Raw genomic sequence first — 22,706 nt, forward strand, 5'->3', positions numbered from 1 at the left:
TGGTGTTGCTTGCGAGTTTCTGTTGGTTTATTTTTGCCTGTGAAAGATTAATTTCGAAAAACATAAATGATGTTTAAGCATGAAACATGCTATAAAACTTCTAAGGGAGCGCAACTCAATATCGTTATCTCTTTTATTCTCGATGGGAAGATACAAATTAGGTGTTGAGTTGCTGCTCGGGTTGGAAGTTGAACCTGTGATTTGATCAATTGTGATGGAGATGAATAAAGGAACTCAAGCCTCATTGAGCGGCAATTAGGATATCTACAAGAAGTTACAATCAAAAAAAGGTATTTGGCATGGTTTGCAATTAAATGGAAAAAAGTATCTAATGGAAAAACCTTAGACAATATAATGGAAGTTCATAGAAGTCGGGGAATGTTTTTCTTTTTTTTTGGGGGGGGGGGGTGTGTGTGGGGTTATTGTAGGTGATTTAAAGTTGCAATAAAATATGGTAGTGGATCTGAATTTTGATATAACAATACAAGGTATGGAAATCCTTTAGACAAATATGTTTAGGGTTTGCCAAAAATAGGGAACAGAGTACCATTTTTGATAGGCAAATGCTATAGCGAAGTAGCTAACAAGTTCTAAGAGTCAATGGACGAAATAGAAGTAGAGTGGAGAAAAAGATATAGAAGCATGATATAACTCTCAATCTTTCAAGATGTGAAATTACTTTTGAAGTGTACTTTGGTTGGTTGATGTATTATTGGGGAGAAGAATTTGTGGATGGGAGGTGGAATTGATGTATGAGAAAACAAGATGTGGAAAACTCCTTTTAGAGTGTGCATGTTGGATATGGCCAAAATGGGCCTTTTTTCTTAATTTCCATCGAAGCAAATAGGGAAATCTTTGTAAAGGAAGTGCTGATCTAATCAGTGTGAATGGTGGGGTCTAATTCTTACTTTATCAAGCTATAGGCTTGCTGACACACTTGTGGGGTGAGAACGTCTTTCTAGTAGGTGATTCTTGTGGAGGCTCTGGAGGGTTTCTAGGGATTGATGATGATATTTGGACCCATTTCAAATGGACCAGTTGAGGGATTTGGACACCTAAGATGCTAACAATAGTTAGAGTGGAAGTTGGATCTCGCGTAATTGAAATTCCAGCAAAAGGAGTTACAGCCGAGAATGAGGAGGGCGAAGGAACTGAGGAAGATGATTATTCGTGAGCAAGACATAGGAGCTGGTAGGCTGGTTGGGGAGGATGTGGTAATAGGATTAGATTAGTGGAGAAGTTAAAGCCCAAAGACCAAACTAGGGCTCGAATTAGTTCAAATCTAATGACTTTAAAGGTGAGGAAGGATGGGTTCGGAACCTCGAGGAAAACAAAGATACAAACATTATGTTGAGTAGCAAAAGCTTAGTTGGTAGTTAAGGAGGTATGAAAAATGATTCAATCATGATGGAAGGGAGTGAGTCAAAGTAGATATAGCATAAAGATTGAGTAGTGTTTGAAGGTGGGAGACCTGAGATGGCCTTGGATCCTAGGAGCAATGCAATGACCAAATCAGACAAGATTTGCATTGATGAAAAACAAGTCAAAGCTTTAAATGATTTGGAAACACACTAGAAGGATTCATAAGATTCCTGGGAATTTCCCTTTGTGGGATTTGAGGGGAAGTTCATGGAGTAGTAAAAGGTTAGCTAGTAGAAGGTGGGCAACTATGACAAACGATTCAAGCATGAAGGGAGAGATGCAGATGAGATATGGCAATTATTGTATTATAATAATCGTATTAAGCATATTCAATTATAATAATTGAAAATCGTAGATTCATTTAAGTATTTTTTATTATGCGTATTATGCGAATACTAATAAATTGTTATGTAAATGCTGGAACTAATATTTAAGTTTAATTTTGCATATAATTTCAAAATTCTAAAAGCTATGCTTGTATTTCTTGTAAGAGTCTTTAGTTTTAGTTAAAAAGAAAAAGACAAATTAAGAGATATATTTCATTTGGGTTTTGAATATCATATTTGTTTGTTTTGTTTGTTTTTTTTTTGTTTGTTTTTTTTGTTTTTTTAGTGAAGTTTGATTCTGTATTTAAAATTTTGACAAATTTTGTTGAAGTTCAGAGATTTCAGTAAATTTCAGGTGATTTGTGGAAATTTTAGTAGAAATTTTGTAGAATGGAAATTGATTGCCATTTCAATTAAGGGTGATAGGAAGCGAAACTTTGATAGTTTCATGGAGATCTATGCCATGGTTTTGTCATAAGATTATCTTGGGTTGGGTGTCTCTTTTGAACTTCATCTAGTTGGAGTTTGAGAAATTTTATTCTCTGAAAAAAGCCCAGCTCATTGTTCAAGGCTTTGAGAGCTGCATTTTCTTGATTTAGTTTGTGATATGCTGCTAAGTCGATGACATTGTCTGGTTGTTCCCCTCCAGCAACAGTGAAGCTAGATTGGCTCTATACTTATACAACCACAAACTTGAAAGGCTTTGGAGCCAAAATACACTGCCACTGTGCTGGGGACGATTAGGCTATGGTCAGAAAGGAAACGTGAGTTAGGTGTTACTGACTTCTGGAAAGTTATGCCTCCAAACTATATTTGCACCGTGTCATGAAATCTGACATAAAAAATGTATTTGGGAGATCTTGGGTATATAAGGATGGTTTGGGCTCTAACTATGTGAGGTGCCTTTTATAGGACAAAACTGTGATACTGGTGGGCCAAAATAGACAATGCCTTACTTGATTTGAGCTGAGAAGATTGGTATTAGAGCTACTCTAGTGGTAATCTCATGTGGGTCGATTCTACACAAAGGTGTAGGTCCCACATAGAGACTTAGGCTACTGAAATGAGGGCGTTAGAGATTGGATGGGAGTGTGTGTCACAATCCCACATCGGACTTGTACTCAGGAGATCTTGGGCTTATAAGGATAGTTTGGGCTCCAACTATGTGAGGCGCCTTTTATAGGAGAAAATTGTGAGACCAGTGGGTCAAAGTGGACAATACCTAACGGGGGTTAGGTCAAGAAGGTGCCCTTGATTGTGCCACTCTTATTTGAGCACTATACAAATTGTTTGCAAACGTTACATTGATAAGGTCAAGTTTTTCCTTGAAGCTGCCCAAACCCCCTCTAGAACATGATGCTGCATGTTACCATTTTTTTTTTTTTTGGTCCCCTTGGGCAAGGGACTATTAAAATTTCCAATGCCAATGGTTGCCTCCTGCAGTTGTTGACTGCTTGGAGGATAACTTTCAAGAAGGAAGAGGCTAATGATATATAAGTAATTAGGTGGTCTATACTCTGTAGTTCTGAAAAAGAATCTCACTGAATAAGGGCTGCTATCATATTCTCAATTTAACAATTACATATCACAACATGATGCTGCATGGCACTCGCTAAAAGTTTAATACTTTCCTAATTCCTCCATAGACCCCAATTGTCTTCTAGGGTTTTGAAGAAGAATCTCATTGAACAACAGCTGCTATCATACTATCTTTTTTCTAGGGTTTTGAAAAGAATCTCATTGAACAGCAGCTGCTATCATATTATCTTTCTAACAATCATATCTATCACTGCCTGATGCTGTGCAACACTCACTAAAGGGTAAATACTTTGCTAATTCACTGGCTAGAAACATTAGTAAAATCAACTAAGTCAAATAAAAGTCAAGCTCATTTCTTAAACAATGCATAGGACTTCCATATAGGCTCGTCTTCCATGACGACCACTCTCTCTCAACATCACAACCCTACCCTTTGACAAAGTAGGAGCCTCCACTTCAAATTACTGGTGCTCTAATTGAGCAAGCCAAAATGTGAACTTCTGTAACATGGTGTACTTTCTCTTGGGTAATTGTGGAGAGACAGCAAGAAGAAGGGAGGGGGGGGGGGGGAGAGAGAGAGAACGAAAGAAGAAAAGGAGGGGAAAGAGAGAGGAAGGGTAATAGAGGAGGGAAGTTATTTCTTTTTTTAATTGAATTCCAAAATGCACTCTACTTTTTCACAATGCACTCACGTATTTAAAAACCCCACAATTAAGTAAGAGACATATTTATTTAACAACAAAGCACATAGATGTAGGACGAGAAGTGGGTATTTGGATGGATCACTTCGACAATTTGGAGGCCTATAGCAAACAATAGGGTCAATCGTTTATTGGGTCCAAAGCCCAAATGTGCTTAGTTAGTTGTTTGAGTATATGCGTGTAGTTTGCTTGTATTAGGATTTTGTATGTTGGGGGCTTGGTTGTAGTATTTGTGTATTCTAGGGGTATATTTGTAATGCAGTGTAATTTTAGGGGTATGTGTGTAATTTCATGTGTTTAGAGGCTTTCTTCTAAATAGTGTGTCAAAGCCATGTTGTAAGCATTTGATGTTGAATTTGAATTGAGTTGTGAATGTGAATTCCACTCTAGTACCTTCTCTCTTCTCCCTTCCCCTTGCTTCCCGTCTTCTATTTCTTCTGATCTCAGAGATGGGTGCAGTTCCTTGATCCTGCCCCTGCATCATTTGGTATCAGAGCCCAACCACAATCTCATTCTTCCATTTTGATTCCCCCATCTTTCCCTTTTGTTCTTCTTCTTCCCCCTCTTGTTCTCTTCTTCCTTCTCGTCACAGTTCTGTAACTTCCCTTCTTCTCCTTTATTCTTCCTTTTTGTCTTCTTCTCTCTCTGTTTCTCTTCCTTCATTCTCTCTCTAAATTCTTCTCTGCCTGGAAATTTTTGAGACCATAATTTCGTGGAATAGATTTACGATGCCACCACCACCATAAAAAATAGAACCCCTCAACACCCTTACCCTTGAAATTTCAACACCATTCAACCAGTTGTGAAGCATTAACGCCACCTAAAATTCTCTAGCTTCTGACCCCCCAAAATGCACCCTTGTGAGATTCGTTTTCACACGCCACTATTACCATTTGATTCACCAGTCTTTGATATACCACTGCTCACTAAAGCATCACTAGAGCACCATTGCAGGAGTCTTCCAAGAGGTATTAGTTTGAACACCTTTACCCAATGGCTCAATTGTCTTCTCTTGTATGACTCCACTAGTACTCTTCTCAAACCAAAGAGAATATGTTGCTCTAGGAGGATTGCGTTGCATGTCCTACTCAATCTAAGTGGCAACCTGTGCTGCATCCCCAACTGTAATGAGATGACATGCAACAAATTGGAGGCAATAGTTGGCTTCAACCCTTCTCTATACAAAGCTATCATCACATCCTCTTTCCATTCTATATAAAAATGAGTAGCTAGATGATAAAATCTACTAGTGTACTCCATCACTATCTTTTATTCTTGCTTCAAATCAAAGAGTTGGACATTGTGCTGCACAATGTCCTAATCTATTTATGGCTGTTGCAGAAAAAAAGATGATGATGATGATGACACACAAGTAGTTGAAGCTGAAACAAAAATTCCAAGTGACTTAGATGATGATGGCAATTTGAAAACCTATTTAGTGCTTCGGTGTAGGGTATCTTCCCACAAGGTTAAAGAAATCGAGTATTGGAGGTGGGCCAACGTCTTCCATACTCCAATGATATGCCAAAAACAACTTTGTACTTTGGTTATTGATCCTAGTAGTTGCATAAATGTAGTTTCTAAAGAAGCTGTGAAGAAGTTACATAGGATGTTGGGCCTCATCCGGAATGCAGAATTGTTTGGGTGAATAATACCAACTTGAAGGTCCATGATCGCTGCTTACTTACATTCAAGATTGGTTCCATCATGGAGATAGTGCAATGTGATAGCCTTCTTCTCAAAATTTGTCTTATCCTTTTGGGCTGATCATGGTTATTTGATTGGAAGGTGAAGCATGATGGATATGAGAATTCTTATTCCCTCATCATTGACAACAAGAAGAATGAGTTGATGCCATCATGAATTCTTCCACTCACCAAGTTGAAGCATACTGCTGGTTCCTTTATGAAATGAGATGACGCTATTCATGGTGATTGTCTCCTTGTTACTTTCCCTAACTTGATGGAGTTGAGTTCTTTTTGGAAGGAGAGAATTGATGTGGGATGAGAAGCAGGTCTTTCAACCCAATTTGGAGGCCTATGTCGAAGAATAGGGTCAATGGTTATTGGGTTCAAACCCAAATGTGCTTAGTTAGTTGTTTTAGTATATGTGTGTAGTTTGCTTGTGTTACGATTATGTATGTTGGGGGCTTGTTTGTAGTATTATGTATTCTAGGGCTATATTTGTAATACAATGTAGTTTTAGGGGTATTTGTGTAATTTCATGTGTTTAGAGGATTTCTTATAAATAGTGTGTGAAAGCCATGTTGTAAGCAGTTGATGTTGAATTTGAATTGAGTTGTGATCATGAATTCCCCTTGGTATCTCCTCTCACTTCCCTTCCCTTCCTTCCTCTCTTCTATTTCTTCTAATCCTGGAGATGGCTGCAGATCCTTGATGCTGCTCCTGCATCAATATATTTACTTAGTGACCTCTAAATAATTGAAAAAAACACATATTTACATAATAACCTCTAAATTATTAAAAACAAAATTAAAACATATTTTTAAAAAAATCACATGTGCTTCCTAGCTTCCAAAGCCTATGCTGCTGCCTGCTCTAGTAGTTAATTACTGTAGCACTTCCTGGTTAAGTGGAACTCGACCCTAGAGAGTTTGAATGTAGGTACCACTTTACCATAGCTTGAGCAATCTCATGAACATCATCTCAATAAGCCATGTAGCATTCTAAGTGGGTTGGCCTCTTGATTGAACCAAATATTGTCATAAACCACCCTTAGGAGAACTAACAAACTCATTTAGAGAATAACCATGTCCATTGTTGAGGATTGATGGTGCTTGAGGGACTGTAGAACATTTGTGAGCACTAGAAGAGAAGGTGAGAGGCTTGAATGTGCCTTAGTAAGGGCCAAACCTTCTACATTGAAAATAAGACTAATGTTCATATGATTATGCAAATAAGCAAGTATGCTTAAGGCCTAAGTTTCTTGATGGTGGAGAATGGGCCAATGGCGTGGGTGTGGACTTTCTTGAAGGAATTTCTTGAATGATGTTTAAGTATAATTCAAAATTTGACACCAGCACCATGTTACATTCTCTAGTTGCATGATCCACATTAGACCCAATATGTAATCCATGTTAGTCATGGCAAGATTATGCCTAATCTTAGGATGCAACTCATAGATGTGATGATTAAAATGCCATGCATGCCCAAAAATATGGGCATTTGGTGGTTAATAAACAAGTTTAATTGGCATATGTGGTCTATAGTTGAATACACACTTAGAAGAACTTTTATACATTGAATTGTTCACAAAGTTGTTATAAGTAGATACCACCAAGTCCCAATTGCCCTGTTTTTCTCCAACAACAAATCTAAAGGGATTACTCTGATTATGATTAACAACCTCTCTATGACCATTAGTTTGGGTATGGCACCAAGGGGAGAAAATATCAAATCACTGTCATACTTCGTCTAAAATTGTCTTTCAAAAATAACAAATAAACTTAGCTTTTCACTAAATAATTAGGCAAACCAAGCGGTTTGACAATCTCCTTAAAAAATAACTTACCTACATGTGATGCATTTGAGGTCTTATGGTATAAGATAGAATGAGCTCTTTTGGAAACTAATCAACTACAACAAAGATGAAATTGTGTCCTTGAGTTGTTTTGGGATTAACTTACTTAAGTCTTTCCAAGGCATGTGTGGCAAAGGAGGAAGTGGCTTAAAGCTAATGCTCTATTTCCTAGACTTAACTTATTGACAAGTATGGCACTATGAGACTATCGTAGCTATATTCTTCTTTAGAAAAAGACCAATGGACCCATCTCCAAACAAAGCATGATCTTACATCTACCAAATCAAGAGTTAATGCACCCACATGCACAAACTAGGAAATCCCTAAAAGAAGTGTCAAGAATACATGACCTAGTGCTATTGAATAGGCAATCCTCATGGATAAAAGGTCAATATGCTCAACACAGTTACCCTCACTATCCACTTGAAAAAATGATCCCAATATTTCTCACCAGTCATCACATGAAAAATGACAACTCCTCTGCTAAGGACGTATGCCCAAACGATGTATGAGAACATAGGTATATTCATTAAGGAATTGTACGTAACTAGTACTTAACACTTTAACTTTTTCTGTGAACTCATATGATAGAGGCTCAAAGCAACGTGTTCATAATAGAATGCAAATTCTTTGGATAAAGACAATATATCCAATGATGGAGATCTCGCCAAAGCATAAAATTCCTTATTGAAGGTTTTAACGGCTTGTTTGGTTCGGTGGAATAGTTAATTCTTGGAACAAGATGGAATATAGTTTACATTTTGAAAATCAAGGGAATAATTATTCCTTGTGTATTTCTAATTATTACATTCAACATGTAATAAGAAAGGAATAGACATTCCCATGAAATTTGGTAATAGTTATTTCTTGTCTATTCCTTATTACGGACTCATAAAATGTTTCACATTTTTATTTGCTTTATAGTAATAACATAATTTCTTGCATAACTAATTGTAACTAACCTACTAAAACTAATCTTTTCTTGGGAATAGGCATTCCGCAAACCAAACATAACCTAAATTTGGATGGAAATTTCAATGTCGATTTTGAATTTAAGGAATGGAGGAAATTAATGGTAGATCATGGAATCTTTTTGTGAAAGTTTAGGAATTGTTAATAAACATAATAATGAGAGATCTAGAACTAAAAATTATAAATATAATGCATCTATGACATGTATCTAGTGTATAAGGTTCAATAATTATAATATAATAACTGTATTAAACATATTCATGTTCAATTGATCTAAATGAAATTCCTAAATTAGTGAAATGTTAGTTATTATGCAACTATATCTAATTTATACATAAAAAGATGAATAAAATGTTGTATCTAATATCTAAGTTCAATTTTGCATGAACTTTCAAAAGCCTGAAAGTTATCATTCACATCCTTATTTGGATATTCTTTGTTTTCAATAAAAAAGAAGATTTATTAAGGAAAAAATTTCATCGAAGTAAATTTTGTTCCATAGTCCAATTTTCAAGCACATTATTGAAATTTCTAGATTTTGCTAGCTTTGGGATGATTTGTCGAAATTTTAACCGATGTTTTGATTTTGAGGGTGGTTGAAAGCAGAAATTTCGATGAAAGTTTCAATAATTTCATGGAAATTCAAGATCATGCCCTTATAATATTGTATTTCTATTTAGTCTCTAGGTGTTTCTCACAAAATGTCATAGAATCTCTTGCTCGAGCAAAACTCCACCTATACCTACCTTGAAGGCATCGCTAGCAACCCAAAGACCATGTTGTTTTTTTTTTTTTTTAATAAAAAAGAAAGTATATTAGATTGAGAAAGAGAAGTTACATCCTAAGGGGACATGAAATCACCCAAAAAAAGGGAAAAAAATCAATTAACCTAGAAAACCCCTTTTCAATCTTTTTATGCAGTAATTCACCAAGCACTTCAAGTTTGCTGACGGGCTCTGACCCTTCTTCACTTTGTTTCTACCCCTTTCAAAGCACACTTCATCTCCAGGTTCACACATATTTAAACCCAGTTTTTATCCGTACGATCTTGAACTAAATCCCTCTTAGGAATCTCCTCCATTGGTATAGGTAGAAATATCCTCATGGCTCTGGTTTTTACAGGATCACTCTGCAAAAATCACAAAATCAAGAAAGAGCTACGTAGGCTGCAAAAAAAGGTGTAGTTTTTGAGCTTAGCATACAACTTAACTTTCCTCAGAGAATGACAAAAACTTAACAAAGATGAGTGCTCCTTCTTAGTACTACTATAGACAAGAATATCAACAAATTAGATCACTATGGAATGGTGAGACCTGTTTCATAACCCTCTTGAAGTTGCCAGGGGCATTAAAGAGTCCAAACGACGTGGCTAAGCACTTAAATAAACCATCTTGGGTCTTAAATGTAAGTTTCCAATCATCTTTTGGCCTGATTCTAATTTGTTGTTGGTATTCATTCATGGTGATCTTATTAATGGCTCTACCACCCATGCGCATCCTCAAAGATCTATCTTTCTTAGGGACCAAAAAGGTTGGCAGGACTCCCAAACCCCCTCTCTAGAAGCTTTCCTACTTGTGTATTCAGTTTAGTATGCTCCTTTGGATTCAACATGTAGTGGCCAAGATCAAGTAACTGGATTCTAGAACAAATCTATGGCATGCTGATTCCCTCTCATCGATGGCAGCGACAAGGGAGCTCTAATGAGATAACACTTGATAATTCAGATGATAAATCTCCTACACCAGGAGACGACTTATACATAGGATCTCAAACCTCTGAAGAGCCTAACAACTTGAAGTACTCATTTTTCAGACTCTCTCTCAAATGCCCTATGGTGTAGGATATGGATTCCTTCCTAACTGGATTTATGGGGCTGATTTCTTCTTATTCATAGTCTTTGGGTCTGGGTTTGGCAGATTTTAGAATTATGTTCTTGCCCTTGCGCATAAACGCAGTAGTGTTCTCTCTACCATGATTGGTTCTGTTTAAATCATATGGCCAAAAACATGCCTTAATAGGACATCTGCCTCCACATTCATAGGTACACATCAAAATAAACTTTATTTATGTAATGAGTAATCTCTTAACTGTATGGACGGTGAACATCTCTGGGTGACATTATACTGGTCTTGTTAACGCAAGCTCTTGTTTTTACATTTGCATGTAAGCACATAGGTGTCTCCCTTGGTTCCAAATCACATAGCCAAAGATGTTCTATGTGTTGCCACATTCATAAGTAATAATGACAACATAGGCCTTCTATAGTAACCACTGCCATGGCCCACCCACAACCCACTGTTGATTGCACTTTTACTTTTTATCGATTTCTATTAGGGTAGCTGCTAAGTTTGAGCATGTAAGGAGGGGTTTCCTTTGGTTAGGGGTTAGGGGAGGAGATGGGTCTAAAGGATCAAAGGGGCTTCTTAGTAACTTGTCATTGAAGGTCATTGCTCTAGTGGGGAAGTGGTTTTTGTGTTTTCCCTTTAGAAGCTGACTCTTTTTCGTGTAAGGGATCATGGGGATTGTGTTTCTTAGGACCTTTAGTTTTGCAAAAATCTTAATGATAGGGATGCTGTGGAACCATCTTTGCTAGAATCTTTCCAGTCTTGTTTAATACAAATTCTAGGGTTTAGGCCTGATTTTGGGGATGTTTTCTTGTAAACCTTTTTATTCACATTTGATTTGTTCCTTTATTTTCTTTCCTCTTGTATTGGCAAAGCCATCTCCTAGGGATACATCCCATTGGTTAAAGCTTGAGACGTCCATTTTGGAGGTCTCAAGTTTGAATCCTAGAGGGGTGGTAAAGGGGATGGGATGGAAGATGGGATACTTATCATTGTGTTAGCTTAGGTCCACCATGGGCCTCTTATTGACCATATTTGGAAATTCAAGGTCCCCTCTAGGGTCGATGCTTTTATATGGTTTGCTATCCTTAACACTGGCCATCCTTAACAGAGTTGGCGCCAACAATCATGGTTTTAAATTTCCACAAAATTGTTGAAATTTCCATCGAAAATTTTGATTTCCCACCACCCTTGAAATTGAAATAGCAGTTGATATCCATTTTGCAAAAGTTCTATTAAAATTTCATAGAATCATTTGAAATCTAAAAATTTTAGCGGAACTTGTGGAAATTTTAAATATGTAAAATTTCATTTAATTTAAAATATGAGTTTAACCCCAAATTGAAATCTCTCTCTTAATTAATCTTTTTTTTAAACTAAAGATTATTACAACAAGGATTTGAATTATAGCATTCAAGCTTTTGAAATTGTGTGAAAAGTTAAATATTAGACACAACATTTGTTTGACTATTTATGTACAAATCATCCGTATTTGTAAAATAAATAATATTAAACTAATTTATGAATTCATTATGTATTTATTGAATATGTTTAATATGATTATTATATTGCAATGTTGCATCTTATTCACCATATCTATGTCATAGATGTATTTTATTTATAATATTTTAGTTTTAAATCTTGCATTATTGTGTTTATTAACAACTTCTAAAGTTTTTTTTATAGAATTCATGCTTTACTAGTTTCCATATTTTTCAAAATTGGAATTAAAATTGACATCAACATCATAATTACCATAAATTTGTAGTCTCAGACTTCTACTCAAAATCGAAATTGTGGCCTTGCCAACAATCTACCATAGCTCATAGGTTAGGTGGTTGTATAAGGATTTATCTCTTAATGCATGCGATCTGCTTTAGTAGGCAGGAGTCACATTCTCATCTTTGTGTTTGTTGTTCGATAGGTTGGAGCTCATGAATAAATAATTTGGACTTTTTGGTGAGTGTTGTGTGTGCCCTAGCTCCTCGGGAACTTTTTGCGGACTAATGTCAAAGGCGTTTTGAGGTGTGAGGATGCAAGGGCATTGTGGTTTTGTGCTGCTATACGGTTGGAGATGAACACATAGATTTTTAGTGCTCACTCTCACATTTGCTTTGGGATAGATATAATTTTTTCCTTGCTTCTCTGTGGGCTTAATAAAGGGATTTTTTCTTAGATTTTTGGCTTGAGCTTCTTATTGTTATTTTCTTGCTTTTTTCTCCATTTATATTATTTTTTAATTTCTTTAATGAGGATGTCACAGACTTTTAGCCTCCTCTTTACTCTTGTTATATCTCTCTTCTTTTAATGTATCCTCTTATTCTAAAAAACTTAAATGGAATTTTACAACTTTGGATAAAAATAGAATAAATAAATATTATTAAATAAACATATAATATTTTCTATAGCAGGATACATCCACAAGCAAAAATTTATAAATGTAATAATTTGGTGCACTTCTATTTTAATGCTAATAAAAAATTATTTATGTCCACAAACATTTACCTCTTGTTTGGTTTGCGGAATGGAATTGAAATAGAGAAGGAATCGAGAGAGGAATGGAATCAAGTTAGGAATGGAATTGTTTCTGGAATGCAATTACTGCGTTTGGTTAGTAATGTAATGACTGTAGGAATCCAGTTTCAATTTCTTTTCAACATTTGGTATCCTTCAATGACTTCTATAATGGAATGAAAAAGAAGTAATTTTTTTTATTAAAAATCCTAATACATAATTATTTAATTTTGTTTTATAATCGTAATTTTTATTAGTTTTAATATTATTTTTTATTATTGTTATTATTATTTTTATTTTATACTAATTATTATCCTTAAAATAATAATAATAATAACTATTTTTCCTTTTTATATTATTATTGTTCTTTTTGTTATTATTATTTTATAGTAAATAATTATTATTGTTATTGTTATTATTATTAGTTTTGTTATTATTTCTGTAATAATTATTGCCCTTAAAATAGTAATAATAATTATTATTTTTGCAATTTTTATTATTATTAGTTTTAATTACTGTTATTGTAACTATTATTAATTGTTCTTGTTTTTATAATACTAATAACAATTAGTAGTATTATTGTTGTTGTTGTCTTCGTTTGATTATTATTTTTTATTATTTTATAATAGTGATTATTATTAATATAGTTATTATTTTTATTGTTGTTTTTACTATTTTTTAATTAGTTGATAATAATTAGCATCCTTAAAATAATTATTACTTTTTTCCTTTTATATTATTTTTCTTGTTGTTATTATTTTACAATAATAAATATTATCTTTATCTTAGTTATTATTACTTAGTTGTTATTATTTATTTATTATTTTTATTATAATTATTGTCCTTAAAAAAATAATAATAATTATTTTTTCCTTTTTTTATTATTTATAATGTTTTTTTTCATTATTTTAATAATTATTTAGTAGTAATAAATATTAGTATTAGTTGTTATTATTGTTATTGTAATTATTATTAGTTGCTATTGTTTTTACAATAATAATAATTAGTATTATTTTTTATTGTTGTTTTTTTTATTATTGTTTTTTTATTATTTTCATAAGAGTCATTATCATTAATGTAATTATTATTATTTATTTGTTATTACTATTTTTATTATTTTTATAATAATTATTATCCTTGAAATAATAATAATAATTATTTTTGCCTTTTTTAATAATTATTACTCTTGTTATTATTATTTTACAATAATAAATATTATTTTTATTGAAGTCATTATTAGTTGTTATTATTTTTTATTATTTTTATAATAATTACTATACTTAAAATAATTATTACTATTTTGTTCTTTTTTATTATTAATATTGTTCTTGTTGTTATTATTATTTTATAATAGTAAAAATTATTTATTGTTAATGCAATTATCATTAGTTATTATTTTTATTATAATATTAATAATAATTAGTACTATTAGCATTTGGTGTTGCTTTTATAATTTTTTTTATTATAAAATGAGTCTGATTTCATGGAATGAAAATCGATTGCAGCCTGTCGTCTGGACTGGAATCATGATTCCCCATTTGCAGGAATTGTATTCCGGCTGGAATATGATTCTACTCTTAATTTCTCAAACCAAACGCAGAAATGCAATTTTTTTCTTGAGATTTAATTCCTTGTCTGATTTTGCAAATCAAATAGGGGGTTAAGGTCTACACACATGCACAAATAAAGCGATGATTCAAAAAAGTATCATATCACATGATAGAAAAAATAAATATTACTAAATAAACATGTAATATTTTTATAGAGTGAGATGTCCGCAGACAAAAAATTATAATTTAATAATTTTTACTTCTATTTTAGTGCTAATCAAAGTGAAAAATTATTTATGTCCAGTGTCCACAAACATATAAGGTGTACACATGCACAAATGAAATGATGATTCAAATGCTAATATTAGTTCACATCTTGACGGAAACTAAAAAAATTTTGTTTAGTCATTATATATGGTGAAGCATGTATTCTATGTATATAGGCATCATTATAATCTACAGTGTATAAATTACAAGTATTGTCTAAAATATAATTTATATAGAATATGTAAAAAATATTGACCCACGGCTTTGGCTGCTGGTCCGACCATGTGGATCTGTTTGGACTCACCTAGTCACCTAGCTGGCCAAGGACCAGTCCAAGTTTGTGAACATTATATGAACCCTCTTCTTGATGCTTTTATAGCTATTTTTCTCTTGACTTATTTCAATATAATTTCAGATTGGAGTTCCCTTTTGGAGTTACCAACCTGAGAAGCTCAAGTAGGCTTCTTTCTTCTTCAATTCCTTCACATTGTTTAACTATTTTTCTATTTATGCTATATGAATTTTGTATTCAATCGCTGGACAACTTTTTCCCAGCATTGCATCACTGAACGTCCTTGACCCTCTATGACTCTTGAGTGGAATGTGTGGCTTATAATAGATGTCACTGGATAGACATGGTAACCTCCAGCGTAAGCTTTTAAGTCAGTTGATTGGGCATTCATTGGAGGTTATGTGCTTATTTGTTTAGGGTTTAGGGTTTATGGTTTAGGGGTGGGGTTTAGGGTTTAGTGTTTAGGGTTTAGGGTTTAGGGTTTAGGATTCAGGCTTTTTAGTTTTAGGGTTTAGGGTTTAGGGTTTTGGATTTAGGGTTTAGGGTTTAGGGTTTAGGCTTTTGGGTTTGGGGTTTGGGTTTAGGGTTTTCTAGGTTTGGGGTTTAGGGTTTAGGGTTTAGGGTTTTAGGGTTTTAGGGTTTAGGGTTTCGGGTTTAGTGTTTAGGGTTAAGGTTTAGGGTTTAAGGTCTTATGTTTTAGTTTTTTGGAGCCATAGACTTGGATAGTTACATGTGGTATCAGAATTATTACTGCCCAAAGAGTGCGGCAGTGTGGCCATCAGAAAATTTTGGGTTCAACACCGATGCTCTCTACAAAGCACTTTCATTGTGAAACTATATGATCCACTCTCATCTCCTGGTTAACTATTTGGATCATCACATGTGAAAGATTCATGAGGATGCAAAGTGCATGTGTGGTTGAGAATTTTGGTTGACTGGTTCAGTGGAGTTATTATTATTCTTTTCCTTTTTGTGGATAGACAAAGAAACTTTATTTATGGACGAGAGAATATACAAGGAGGATAAGAAGTCCTGGAAAAAAAAGGTGATTTCCCCCTCCGACCCTAAAATAAATGGTTCATAAAATAATGTTTACAAAGCACAGTAGCTTCCACCATAACTTTTTAACTCGGTTGTTTGACCACTTCCAGGCGGTTATATGCTTATCAAAGCCTTTGGTTTATATCATTACATATTGTGCTCATGTTAACACACTTTTAACACGTCAATAACTTTATAATAATTATTTCAGTTCTAGACCAACACACGATGGGACCAGGGCATGACCATGCAGTCAACACTCTGCTATACAACCTTCCTTCCATTTTAGAGGTAGAGCACAATGACTAAGATAAAATTTGGATTGATTTATGTACCTGTTACAAATATCAATGTCTTTGTTTAAGATAATATTGAAAATGTGTTACAACAATGGTTTCAAGAAGACTGATAAATAATTATGTGTATGTGTGCCTTGTGTCTATTTGTTGTCATCTGCTGGCTCTTTGCCATGTTTATCTCTGCAGCATTTCTTCCAAAAGCTGTCTTCCTCACATGCATAGGGCTTATTTAATCTGCAATAAAAAGCTGTCCTACTTTTCTCCCTTTTTCTTGCTTGATTTTTAGAACAACTTGTCAACCGGAACTTCTATATTAACTTGCGGTCTTTTAAATGTCCAGGAAGCTTTATGCAGATGAGGGATGGGAGCTTTTATGCTTTGTCATTTTGTTTACTCTTAAAGTTATCTGGAAGAAAATTTAAGCCAGTGGTCTAAATCGGAATATTAAAAGAAACAAATGCCACATATCAGGAAAGGTGATTCAGGTGAAAATGTTGATACAGAGTTCCCTTCCTACTTCAATTGAAGCTGCTCTATCTTTAGTTTCTGACCATGGGAAACAAGACTTTTTATGTGACTGGATGCCTGGTACTGAAACTTGGCAGAACAGTCCAAACTGTGATATTCATCCTCAGGCTGCCTGCAGGAAAGCTGCTGTAATCCCTGGGGAAAAGAAGATTGACGATTCATGTTCCTTAAATGTTCCAAGAAATAGTTCAGAGCTAGCTACCAGTACCATGTCAGGCAGCTGTACGCTTAATTTTGTATATCGGCGAAGAAAGCTTCAGAAGAGCTCTGTCACTATATTTTCTGCTCAGGCATCTGCAAACACAAAGGCAAGTGGGCACTGTCTGTCTGCTGTCAGTTCTGAAGCCTCTCCAATAGTGGCCCAGGATGAACCAAATGTATTTCTCGTTGAACCTGAAATTGAAGCTGTTGGAGCTCCTGTTATGCCTACTATATGTAATATTGATCCCTTGGTCTCAAAGTCAGAATCTATTGATGGATGTTCAGTTGGGGAACAGCATGGGTCTGATCAAGCCCTAAAAAATAATGTGCACAAGAACAGTGAGTTTCAGAGTGTAAATGACAGTTGCTCATCATCAAAGTTCAATGTGGAACTTGATTCAACTTCCATGAAGACTGAAGTAGATGACACAGGTGAGTGCTCTTCTTCTGGTGTGTTGGCTATGGAGGTAGCAAGGGAAGATCTGTCAGAAAAGGATATATGCATCTCTATTCTTAGAAGCCAGGGCTTACTAAAAAGATTTTTGCCCATCAGCACTAATTTTTTTTCTGAAGATGTTGGTAGTAGTGGTGATGGTAGCTTCTCTCGGTCATGCAAAGTTTGTCGTAATTCAGAAATTACACTGAATATGCTCATCTGTGATCATTGTGAAGATGCATACCATGTGCCTTGCTGCAATCCTCGTATAAAGGAGATGCCAGTTGATGAGTGGTTGTGTCACTCTTGTGTGAAAAAGAAACATAAAATATTAAGGGAGAAAACTACCGGAAAATTGCCGAATACTAGCAGTGAACCAGTACGCTGCAAAAGTGCAACATCTAGAGGTGAATTAGGATCAATAGCTCTCATGTTAAAAGATGCAGTGCCGTACACAACTGGGGTTCGAATTGGTAAAGCTTTCCAAGCTGAAGTTCCCAACTGGTCTGGTCCTATTACCAAGTATGTTCTATTTGTAGTCCTCATATTTGTCCTTAATAGTTTTGAGAGAATTTTTTAATTAACATGAATTTTTGTGCTATCAGTATGTGGTTTTATTCTCTCATTTTCTTTTTCTTTTGAGGAGAGGGTGGGTTGGAGGGTAGCTGGGTACTGTTGAGGGAGGTGAGGTGTAATTTTCTTTAAGTTGGCTAAGTGAGACCATCACTATTTACTTTCATACAAGTTGGTTATGTGAGACCATGATTTTCTATAAGATGTTCATTAAGTTTTTTTTTGCTTATCCTTGTTTATTATCTGGTAACACTAAGTTTTAATAAGTCCAATGCACATTTGGCATGCATATCTAATCTAATGAATTTTGAATAACTCTCCTCAGTCTGGACTACAAATATCAAATAATTCAAGCTTCTCACTTAAAACCCCTGAGCAAATAAATCCACAAGCTGCATCTCAGATGAGATGTATAGAGTGCAAATATCTCCCCTCACAAGTTTCATGTGCACAAACTTATTGATCTATGGTGTGCTTAGTCTCTGCATCAAATACTGGATTCGAAAATACATGCACTGTATCTTGTTGTCACAATATGGCTCTGTTGGAAGGGAAGAAAACCAAGTGCCTCAATAAATTCTATTACTGCATCAACTAACAAGTAGTGTGAGCCAGTACTCTGCTTTTGTTTCTATAGCACAACAATCTGCATCTTCACCAAGAAGTTTGAGTACATCGCAGAAAAATGCAATACCCACTAATAGATCTCCTGTGAGACACTGCACTTGCCCAGTCAGAATTAAAAGGCCAACTTATTTAACCTGATGTGTGTTCTTTATGTTTTCATGGTTCAGAAACAGCTTCTGATCTGTTTTTTTTTTCTTTTGGTTTTGGTTGGAATATTCGGAATGAGCTTTTTGGTCTCCTGGGGTGGACGATTTGTTGGTCTTTTTTTCCCTGGTTTTGGTAGAAGGAAGGAAGCAGATGCTCTGTGAAGTTGTGTGGTTTTGCAGTTCTGTGGGTTTTATGGCTGGAACAAAGTGCTCAAATATTTAATGGGAAAAAGATGAATTCTTCTTTGTTATGGGAGTTTGGTGTGCTGCTGCTGGTTACTTTTTGGGAGTGAGGTTTTCTGATATTCGTTGGGATTGGCTAGCTTTAGTAGTCTGATGGCTGATTTTATTTCTTTGTATTATTTTATTTATTTTATTTTTTATTCTATTCTATTAGATTTCTTTGTTTATAAAATAATAATAAAAATATTTATAATAATAATAATTAGCAGTTATCAACAATAAATAACAAAATCAAACAAAAATAATCTTAGCTACTGGAGTGACTCTCTACATAATCAATGTTACAGGTTTGTGTGTATACCTACCTACTATTGTTGCTTTTAACTTTGTGACAAATCTATCAGTAATTTTTTGCATAGACACAAACAACCAAATATATTTTTTTTCCTTTTTTGTGAGGAAGAGGAACAAGTTTTCATGTATAAGTATGATCTCTTCACCTATAGCTGTTCTCCAACCTTGATTAGACATGGTTTCTGGAAAAGGCTTTGAAGGAGTCAACAAAGAAAGTGAAGCAACAAAGCAACAGTATGACAGCTCACAGATCCAAGGAGGAATCTTTCAATAGGATGTGAGGTACAAGTTTTACATTTCAAATAGCAATAGAATGTTGATGTTGTGTACTCCTGTGAAATGGAAGAGAATGGTAAGCTGCATACATGAGGCTTAGAGGTCACATGCACAATAGAATTAGAAGGGAGAGGAGTATTAGAAGAGAAGCAAGAGAAGACAAGGAGGGTGCTTTGAAAGGAAAAAAATGGAGATGATAGATGGTTACTTAAAAACCCATAATAAGATGGAGGATGACAATGTAACCTTTTTGGGTATGAGAATGGACCAAAACGCACACTCAAGAGATCAAGGGATGAATACCTAAATCTGGAGCAAGGGTATGGCATAAATAAATTCAAAAAATGAATGCAAATCAAGAAAAATGCCTTTGGGAACACAAAGAATACAAAAACAAGAGTTCAATTTTAAATTGTTGGAGAGTTGATGATTAAGATGACATGGTGTACAAGAATGATGTCAGCCTAGTATTGTTTGGAACCAACATTTGAGGTATAACAGAATGAAAAATGATTGATACAATTATGCAAATGCTGATTCTTGCATTTGTTTTTTTCTTTTTGTTTGTGTTGTAGAAGCAGAAGAAGAATAATTATCGATCTGTTGATCTTCCATAAAATTGTTAAAAGGAGCACAAAAGAGTTCCATGATTATCATATAATTAAAAAAAAGGGCAGCCCAGTGCACAAAGCTCCCGTGTATGCAGGTCTGGGGAAGGGGCGGACCACAATGGGTCTATAGTATGCAGCCTTACCTTGCATATTTTTAAGAGGCTGTTTCCACGCTTCGAACCTATTACCTCTAGATCACATGACGACAACCTTACGCCTAAGCTCCCCTTCAATGATTATCATATAATAAAGTACTAAGTAGAGTTTGAATTTCAACACTTAGGGATTTAAAAACACAACTCAAAATGTTCTTCTATTGGAACCAACCATGTCATTCTCGAGTAACTGTTGATTAAAGTAACGAAATATCTAAGCCTCTGTTTTGTAATATGAAATAAGTAGTTGTATCACTTATCACTAGCAAGAAATACTTGGAAAGAAGTAGTGTTTGATTCCTTAAAAAAATAATTACTTCCTAATTGGTTTGCGGAATGGAATTGAAGTAGGAAATGAATTGAGGTAGGAATTCAAGGCAGGAGTGGAATAACTGTTGGAATTGGGTTACTGCTTTTGATTTAGTAAACAAAAGGTGGCTGTAAAAATCATAGCTTCTATTCCTTTCCACTGTTTGTTATTCTTCAATGGTGGCTTGGAACAAAATAAATCATTTTTCCAAGAATGCCCCTAATGCAAAACTATTCAATTTTGCAATCATTCAAAATGTACGACCTCAATTCAACATTTTTTTATTGGATATTTATGCTTCTTTGGATTGTTATATTTTTTACATTCTTTATTGATAATAAAAAAAATGAAATAAGCGAATATATATATAAATAATGTTTTTGTTGAGTTTTCATTTTACTGTTTGAATTACTACTGCTGCTGCTGTTGTTATTATTATTATTATTTTATTGTTTTTATAATAGTAACATATTACAAAATTATTTTATTTTATTTATATTTTATTAATTATTGTTATTACAATTGTGTTGTTTTTTTTTTTTTTTTAATTTTTTTATATAGCAAAAGAAAATTTTATTCATAGGAAGAGAATTTATACAAGGGAGAATGAGACATCTTCCCAAAAAAGGCCTGGAATTATCCACTAAAAACAGCAAAAAAATACCAAAAATTTATAAATCAGCATTCCAAAATGTTCCTGCAATCTCTATGTAACTCATGGAAACTAATTCCTCTGAAAAACCCAAACCAGCGCACCAAAGTGAGGCCAAATACTGAATTTTTTCCCACAATTGTGGTTGTTGTCATTATTATTGTTATAATTATTAATTTATTACTACCACCATTGTTCTTCTTCTTCCTAAAGAAAAAAAATACAATACAAAAAAGGAGCATAAGAAATCCTCCTTAGAAAATAAAAATTAAAACAGCACTTCCTTCCATCATGCTATAAGTCTGAAAAAGACAATCCCCTGAAGCAACCAGCAGCATAAGTCCACAGTGAGGCCAAATGCTGGATCCTATCCCAAAGTAGCGTAAGACATCTTCATTCTTATGAATATACGTGTGTTCTGCTTCAACCAAATCCCCCACAAGATAGCAAAAACCCACATCTCCACTATGCCAAACCATCCCTACTCCTTCCAAAATGAAGAAAAGAGATACAAAGATGCTCCACGGCCCATGGGCACCCAACTCTCTCTAAATAAACCTAATAAATTATTCCACACCCTCATGAAAAAGAGCATTGAAGGAACTAGTGAGAAACAAATTTTGAGCTGCCAAAACATAAAAACATTTTATTTTATAGAAAAAGAAGCTTTGTTGGGAGTTGGGACAAGGAGAGAGAAGCTAAGGGCCCTTTTAGTTGTGGAAAAAAGTTTTCATTTTCCAATTTTGTTTTTCAAAGATCACAAAAAAGTTCGCTGATTTTTTTAGTTTTGCAACATTTCTATAAAAAATGAATAAAAATAACATTTTTTTGGGTACTTGCTTTTGCAAATTATCTTATTTCCATTTCTAATTTTTCAAATAATTACAAAATTAATACCTAGTTTTCCTAAATTTATATAGAAAAAAATGGAAAACATATTTTTATTATTTTCTATGTTTCTTTGTGTTTGGGATCATGGATTTTGGATCTTGGACTTTGATTTATGTGGATGACAAAATATAGTTAAAATTGTATTGAGTTTCTTCCAAATCCTAGTCCCAAAATTCCATGATCCCAAATATTAGCTTATATAATTTTTGGAAAATAGAAAAACAAGTTGCCCTTTTTGTAATTATTTTGAAATCCAGAGTTAAAAAAAAAATTGAAAAACTGTTTGCATAATTAAACAAGCTCTTTATTTTCTATATTTTTAACATGAATCTTGGAAAACTAAGAAATAAGATGAAATTTATATAATCTTTGGAAAACTAAAAATAGAAGTGGAATATCTTTTCCACCACTAAAAGGGCCCAAAGTAATGTGCTTGGCAATGCTATTTCTAAGGCT

The 22,706-nt window shown here is 34.2% G+C and overlaps 1 protein-coding gene across 4 annotated transcripts in view; it reads left to right on the forward strand.

Moving 5' to 3' along the window:
- The window catches only part of LOC131165477 (uncharacterized), a 69,385-nt gene that overhangs the window by 776 nt on the left and 45,903 nt on the right, over positions 1-22,706 (forward strand). For 2 of the 4 annotated variants that reach the window (XR_009139584.1, XM_058123328.1), the window contains exon 2: positions 16,648-17,994. Coding sequence is in view for 3 of the 4 variants with exons in the window: in XM_058123328.1 (XP_057979311.1) it covers positions 16,799-17,994 (1,196 nt within the window). In the remaining variant the exon portion in view is untranslated. Of the gene's footprint in view, positions 1-15,645; positions 16,013-16,219; positions 16,300-16,647; positions 17,995-22,706 lie in introns of those variants that run through there. The other 2 variants (XM_058123330.1, XM_058123329.1) reach the window with 2 other exon arrangements.

The sequence above is a fragment of the Malania oleifera genome, chromosome 10 (genome assembly GCF_029873635.1).
Source record: "Malania oleifera isolate guangnan ecotype guangnan chromosome 10, ASM2987363v1, whole genome shotgun sequence".
In the NCBI taxonomy this organism is placed as follows: domain Eukaryota; kingdom Viridiplantae; phylum Streptophyta; class Magnoliopsida; order Santalales; family Ximeniaceae; genus Malania; species Malania oleifera.